At 41.3% G+C, this 7795-nt stretch overlaps 1 protein-coding gene across 1 annotated transcript; it reads left to right on the top strand.

Moving 5' to 3' along the window:
* Window positions 1-428: 428 nt before the first annotated feature.
* On the top strand, window positions 429-2034 carry LOC139441933 (uncharacterized). The gene is made up of 2 exons (XM_071222679.1): window positions 429-684; window positions 1468-2034. The coding sequence occupies exons 1-2, from the start codon at window positions 429-431 to the stop codon at window positions 2025-2027; spliced, it is 816 nt and encodes a 271-aa protein (XP_071078780.1). The 3' UTR covers window positions 2028-2034.
* Window positions 2035-7795: the final 5761 nt, after the last annotated feature.

Genomic DNA, 7795 nt, shown 5'->3' on the forward strand with positions numbered 1-7795 from the left:
TGAAGACGCTTTTTGCTACATGCGTTTCAATCGGGATTATTGTCGTAGTTACCTTGACACTGATTGTTGTAAATGGCAGTCTCATTCGGAGGGGCGTAAAACCCAACTCACTCACACACTCATTCAAACAACACATCGGTTTGGACCATGGGCAAAACCACATCGCACAGTCTGAAACGAGCAACAGAAAAGAAAAATGTCCGGATGTGTTGTCAAGTATGACCGTTGGACATTGGGTGAGGCGGCCATTGACTAACTTGGAACAGAAAGAAGTTGACACTTTCATTTCTGTCGTCAGAGGAGGCCAAAACGTTTCACGAGAAGACGGCAGATGTGGAAACATTACGATCGGCGACAAACGCGGGCCTCGTGCCCTCTGCTTGGCGAACGGCCCATTGCCATGCTGTTTCGAGGGCCACTGTCGTAAAATGACAATGTCGCAATGTCAATGTCGGAACTGTTACGACATCCGCCAACAGGTCCATGCGGAGTTTGCAACATGGCAGGCGTCGGATGAAAGATGTCAACCCAAATTGTATACTGCCGAACAAGCTTGTGCTTTACTGAAAAACGGAACAATTCTAGTTGTAGGGGACTCATTTCAACGACACCTGTTTTCAGCAATACTTCTCATTCTAAGAGGCAACAATACTCAAGGAGCCTTAGGCAAGAAGACGCCTACAGGTAAAATTGAATTTCTTTAATGATGAATCTGCTTCTCATGTGCTCACTTGTGTGCCATGCCCGGCAACTTTAACCAAAACTAACAATGAGAAACTAGTAAAACTCAGAAAAAGGCTTTTTTGCTTTAAGAAAGATTTGAAACTTAAGAATGCCTAGGTGGCCATATTCAGTTCCACTGAAACATATATCTATGATTTACTTTTATTGAATCCGTTGTACCATACTATTTTGCTATACTTCATCTTTATGAATGTTGGGGACACGGGTGGCCCAGTCGTCTAAGGCGCCGCGATTCGCTGTGCAGAGTTGCGTCCCTTGGGCACGCCAGAAACCTATGATTGTGGGTTCGAATCCCGATTCGCCCCGATTATATTTCTAGGTGTGTCAGTATCATGCCCGTGCTCGTGGGTTTCATCGAAGTGGTAAACGTCTGAGACCTGCATCACTTCGGGCTTTCCTCCCACAATAAGCTGACACGCCGTGATATAGCTGGAATACTGTTAAAAGCGGCGTTAGACCCAACTCACTCTTTATAATTTATAACTTGTTAGCATAGCATGTGTTGCTGAAATTTTGCAAATGCGACGATTTCTGTTAACTCATTCACATGTACTCTCACTCACCTGTTAATTTTAAATCTTCCGAGAGAAAGAGTGCAGATTTCATATATAAATATTCGTCCAAACCAGTACTCCCCATGAGATAAAACATGGTCATGTTAACATTTTGCCATGAGTATATTTGTGTCGACAACATTTCAAGAATCCAGTTATTATGTTTCAGAATTCCAAAGGAAGTGTTCGGGTATGAATGCTTTTGGTTTTAAAGAATGTCGGAAATACATCGACATTAAACCAGGACACTCACTTTGCAACGGAAGCGTTCACGTCAACTTTGCCAGTCATGCGCATTTTTACACGAAACTAGGCATGCTGCGTTACGTCAAACTGTCAGTAAGCAGACGCCGGCATATCATTATTGGAGGCATTGGTATCCACGACAACGCCAATTCCTCATTGGCAACAACCTACATCAAACCATCCTTGGCACTTTTGAGAAATAGAACATCAAAATGGCCGTTGTTGATGTGGTCAAACATTCACTCTCCTGGTCTGACCAAATCGCCTTACCACAGCTACCAAGGTCCACAGAACATTCTGGAATTTAACAAAGCCATGACGAGACTTTTTATGAAACATGATGTACCCGTTTTGGATACATTTAATCTTACCAAAGGAGTAACAAGCTTCGATGGGACACATTACGGAATTGGCGTCAACTTGATGAAAGCTCAGATACTCTTGAACTACATAGCAGAACAAGAAACGAGGGGAACATGGTGACAGCAGCGACATGACTTTATTATTTATTAGATTAATTAATATATGAAGAAGATCGATATCACATACAATGAACCATGTTTACTGGAACTCAATTCACTCGATCCACACGATCTCACGTTTCGGGGCCGACAGAATCCGTGACTATATCAATATCTATTCCATAGACTCAGTGAACAACCACTCAGGAAATATTCATATCGATATGTCTTCGTTTATGTTATTTTATCATTAATATTTGTGTAAAGAAAGCACGCTTTGTCTTATGCCAATATTTGTTCATATTACCCTATCTTTAAAGAAGGCAGCACTATTCTAATATCATGATTCCGTTTGTCCCGAATGAGCGAGTGAAAAAGGATTTACGTCCCTTTTAGCAATATTCCAGCAATATCGCGTCGGGGGACACAAGATATGAGGTTCACACATTGTACTCATGTAAGGATTCGAAGCTGGGTGTGACGAGCGAACGCTTAAAAAATACGTATTCATACTTGCTCTCTTTCTCTCCTTATAGCAACATCTACAAACCATACGATATTATTCATGGCATGAGTTGTTGGAGTGTACGATTTTCAAGAACAGACATCTAGGCACCTTTACACAGGCAGCGACCTTTGTGCCACCTTTGTGCCACCTTTGAGCGATCAAAACTGGCCAGGACGCCCAATGGTCGCCTAAACCCAGAAAATTATGTTTCTATGTAACTGCTCCAGCAGTTGTTCAGCAGTAACTGCTCGAGCTGTTTAGCGTCTGCAACCACAATGAAACACTGCAGGTACAAGCTATATATTTATAGGCAGGCTGAGAAGGCACTACAGGTAGCTCAGATGAGGCAAAAAAGGGGCAGAAGCATATTGAACTACTTCCATTCTAACTTGCATTTTCATTTCTTCAACAATTCCGAAAGTGTTTTTCTTAGATGCCACGCCAAGTGAAGTGAATAGCTTGTGTATGAGGGTACTCGCCTGTATACAACGCCTTACGTTTCTGTTCACAATAGTTTGGTTACAACTGCGGTGTTAAACACATTCACTCACTTCATTATTCGAGAAGCGAGATACTATGTTGGCCTCCAAAAGAAAATATAATACATTCTGCTGTGTTTAACTCTCCCCTCCATTCAATGGATGTAGTGACTCATCTTACCTAAGCAAGGGCGTTAACTGACGGTGGAACCTTGTCTGTCAATACCATTCATTTCAATCCTTTTGCGCAACGCGCGTTTCTTATTTACTTTATTAAAGGGAAATTTGGTGTTTGGTATTATCGCCCGTCACTTTCCTTACCTGCATCAGGATAGATTACTAGAATATGTACAAAAATATATTAATTCCCGGTCGGCTGTTTCATCAGAGACATGTCATTGTAATTTGTAACAGCTGACTGACCAAATTAAAAGGCCATAGTGAAAAATCGAATACTGTATATCCTCATCAGTTTTAGGCTCGTTCCATAATATAGACTTGTTCGTTTTAAAGCATGGTCCTTTATTCTTATTTATCTGTTTACAAGAGTGAGTGTTTATAAGAGTGAGTCAGAGAGTGAGGTAGTGTGTTTTTCGCCGCTTGTAGCAATATTCCAGCATATACACATGCTCATGATATAGTCGGAATCGTACAATCGCCTTTGCCATTGGCAGATATTTCTTAAGGATATGGAAAGGGTTTTGTCGCTTATATTTATTCACACATTGTACCCATGCGGGGAAATCGAATCCGGGTCTTCGGCGAGACGAGTGAACGCTTAAACCACTGGCTACCCCCACCGTCAATCTTCATAAAGACACGGCTCTTCCTTTCAAAGTCTTTCCATTCACAATATCAGTTTTAGCAAGTTTGAATTACGTCATAAAAAATGTCTTTGTCTTTGATAATTAAATCATTTTTTTATGATTTAGGTAGTTTGGTGGTTGTTTTTATGTTGTTTTTTGTGTGTGTTTTTTTGTCTTACTAATCCAGCTATATGGCTTCGGTCTGCGTATAATCGAGTCTCGACCAGACAATCAAGTGATTGACATCAAGACACGCAATCAACCAAGCCATCGAGTCTGACCTTCCGATCCATTAAGACGTCTCCTATGACAAGCATAGTTTGCACAAGTAAGCAGTGTAATATTAATTACACAGGGTTAATGCCTAAACATTATAAAATAAAACAAACCACAAAATCCCTAGACCTTGAGTGGAAGGCGGTACCAGACTGTTCAGAATAGCCCCTCTTTAATAGAGGAGTGGAGTGAGTCTTGTTACGCCATATTCAGCAATATTCCAGGAACATCAAGTCAGGGAACACCAGAAATAGTACTGGGGCCTTCTGCGCGTCGAGCGAACGCTTGAACCATCAGGTTTCTCCACCGCCCCTTTAACAGAGGAAATGGGGTATTCAGTGTGTGGAAAAGTATATGTTTCGCTGGGAACTGTGTTTTTTTCGCTAGTTGCAACATTTCATGATGCTTTTATGAACATCTGAACGCTTTCCGCTTTTCACGTTTTCTCTTTATGTTAGTGAACTGACCTCGCCACTCAACGCCTTTGATAGTCTGTCTTGTCCTATCTTGACACATCTAGCAGCACACCTTGTCAAGTAATAAATACATATATGCCGTGATCCCTGGTCCTTTTAAACCTGTATAAAACCATGAAGCCTAACGTTTTACATTTCAAACATGAGAGTAATCTCATTTGCCATGCAAGAATACATTCAACATGACATTAATAGTCAGCGTATAAATGTCAGAGGGAAATGACCAAAACAATTCAAATCTAACTTAATAAAAGCACAACCCTGCGAATCTGCAATGTTGTTCCGTTGTTTGTTGTTTAACGCGACTCTCATCAATATTCCAACATATGACCGTGACAATCTAGTTTGTCTCCCAAACCCGAGAGAATAAATCATGAAATGAACCCAACTCAAGTCTAGATTGCCTCAGCCTGAAATTAGGCATTCCTCTGGGCTACATTTATATTTTATTTCATATTTTCATTTTCATATTCATTTATTGAATGTAGATATTAAATAAGATAGCATTATTTCTAGGGCCAAATGCTAGTCTACATACAATCCAGTGAACAACATCCCACATCCAGGAATATATCGCGTCGGGGGACAACAGAAATGGGCTTCACACATTGTGTCCATGTGGGGAATCGAACCCGGGTCTTCAGCGTGACGAGCAAACGTTTTAACCACTGGGCTACCCCACCGACCCTGTGAAGAAATGAAATACTTATAGAATTACCCAAGAGGTGAAATTAATGTTGCTTTAGCGAGGAACTTAAAACATTAATATCGCCAGTGACATATTTTCCGAAGTCACTCGTACAGAGTGGGTTATTCTATTTATTACCCACAACCATATTAAAGACGTGTTTCAAGGGGGAAAACCTGTCGCCGATCAAGAATCAGCTGTTTTGTGTCAACACTGTCCACTCACTCCAATTTGAACGTGTTGTTACGCTTGAACAAAAACTTTTAAGATCACATTATTCCAGTTATATTGCTGGCTGATTTACACAGCGTAAATCTAGCATTAATAATAGAAGACAAGTTTCAAAAAAGGTTCATCGGGTATTTAAGGCTTGTTCTGACAAGCCGCCGTCGTGCATCAGCATAGGCATGCATTTCACATTGAGAAGAAGAAATAAGGAAAACCTGTCAATTTGTTCATGTCATTCGACAAAAATGCCAAAACCTATAAGAATGACATAGACGGAATGTACAGAAGTCATGTTTGTTAGAGGAAAATTAGGTAAACGAAAAGTAGGTAAACTTTAGAAAAGTACGATTGCTGTAACAGTGTCGGAATGAATGACCCGAGATGAGACAGCCGAAACCAGGAATGACAAGAGAACCGGCGTTACAGTTTGATCCGGACAACAAGTTTAATGAACATCGCGTGTAATTTGAGACAAGTGTGACTGATGGGGAACATATGCATGTGGGATTTTAGGAGGACTTGTCAAACATACTTGTGGAGTGGACACAGCCTAGTTGATGACAGGAGTTTGTTGATATAGAGAATGCGACCCCCGAGTGTGATATCATTGGTTTGTTGTTTAACGGCGCACTCAGCAATATTCCAGCTGTATGACGGCGGTCTTTTGATATCAAACATATCAGCACGAGGTTGAGTTTCATTCAAACTGAGTAGTAGTATATTTGAACTTTAACAATGGCAGGTTTGTCTCTGTTGTTTTCCAGTGATCCATTCATATAATTTTAGTACTGGTCTTCACCAACCCATGCTTGTAATTAGGCGACTAACGGGATGCATGTCATCGAATTCCATTTGCGTGATCGATGCTCACGAAGTCAATCACAGAAATGTCTGGTGCAGACTCGATTATTTAAAGACCCGTGGTCATTAAGCTGGTATATTGCTGAGTGCGGTAACGCCGCAACAAACAAACAAACACTTCATATAATGAGTTGGTCTCACATGTTTCAGCACCAGTTGTGACGCACCACTTTATACAATGAGTTGATCTCTAAAGTGCGGCGTTGAAAAACAAACGAAAATGTTTCAATGGCCGTAAATATTGACGTCACCCATTTGGGAGTCCGACGTTTGTTGGTTTTTTTTGCTGTTTAACGCCGCACTCAGCAATATTACAGCTATATGACGGCAGTCTGTAAATAATCGAGTGTCGACCAGACAATCCAGTGATTGATATCATGACCATCGATCCACACAATTGGGATCAATGACATGCATCAACCAAGTCAGCAAGCCTGACCACCCGATCCCGTTAGTCGCCTCTTACGACAAGCACAGTCACCTTTTAGGGCAAGGATGGGTTGCTGAAAACCTATTCTTCCCTGGATCTTCACGGGTGTTATGAAGTGGTGCGCCACAACTGCAGCTGAAACAAAAGAGACCAACTCATTACATGAAGTGGTGCATCGCAACTGGAAATGAAACATATGAGAACAACTCATTCATGAAGTGGCGCCTCACAGTTGGAGCTACAACACAAGAGACCGACTCTTCATATGAAGTGGCACGTCACAAACGGAGCTGAAACATAAGAAACCAACTCATTGAAAAAGGTCCATAACACGAAATCTTTGCATTGACTATTATGCTAAATAATGGCCAAACGGAGTCAATGTATCAGGTTATTTTAACCTGAAGCTGAGAGCTTTTTAATATCTACCAGTATATGTGCTCTAGAGATCAGACTTCCAGACGACCTCAGCTGACACTACAACTGCCTTTCTACGGTAACTGGGGTATCATTGGGTGTGGACAGCACCCGCAACTCATTCTTACACTTCACCATGTATGCGGAAGGTTATACTTTCCCTACTACTCGGAACATTCGGACCAGCAAAATACACCCCTATATCTACTGACCACATTCTTCACAGAGAAAGTCCAGCATAACATGGCTTTCTTAGAATGGAGCCCACGTGACCACGGACAGTTGCAATGTGTAACCCATGTCCAGGCACCTTGGTCGTCTAGGTATGCCCTACAATTGTAGGACATGATTACATTCAGTCAAATTCAGTGTGACTATAGAAACTATTGGGAGTTAAAGTAGCAACATTAAAGTTAAAGTGAAACATTAGAGACCAACTGATATGAAGTGACACATCACAACTGGAGCTGAAACATTAGAGACCAACTCATTATGTGAAGTCGTGCTCACAACTGGACCTGAAACATTAGAGACCAACTGATATGAAGGGGTGCTCACAACTGGAGCTGAATCATCACGAGAGACAAACTCATTTTTTTTCATATGTAAAGGTGCGTCACA

This window comes from Haliotis cracherodii, unplaced genomic scaffold (genome assembly GCF_022045235.1).
Source record: "Haliotis cracherodii isolate W230 unplaced genomic scaffold, xgHalCrac1.p SCAF_5, whole genome shotgun sequence".
Lineage (NCBI taxonomy): Eukaryota > Metazoa > Mollusca > Gastropoda > Lepetellida > Haliotidae > Haliotis > Haliotis cracherodii.

Coding starts and splice junctions, on each gene's coding strand:
- LOC139441933 (XM_071222679.1), top strand. CDS start 429: ATGACAATGTCGCAATGTCAATGTCGGAACTGTTACGACATCCGCCAA. Junction 685..1,467: donor AGGCAAGAAGACGCCTACAG/GTAAAATTGAAT, acceptor ATTATGTTTCAG/AATTCCAAAGGAAGTGTTCG.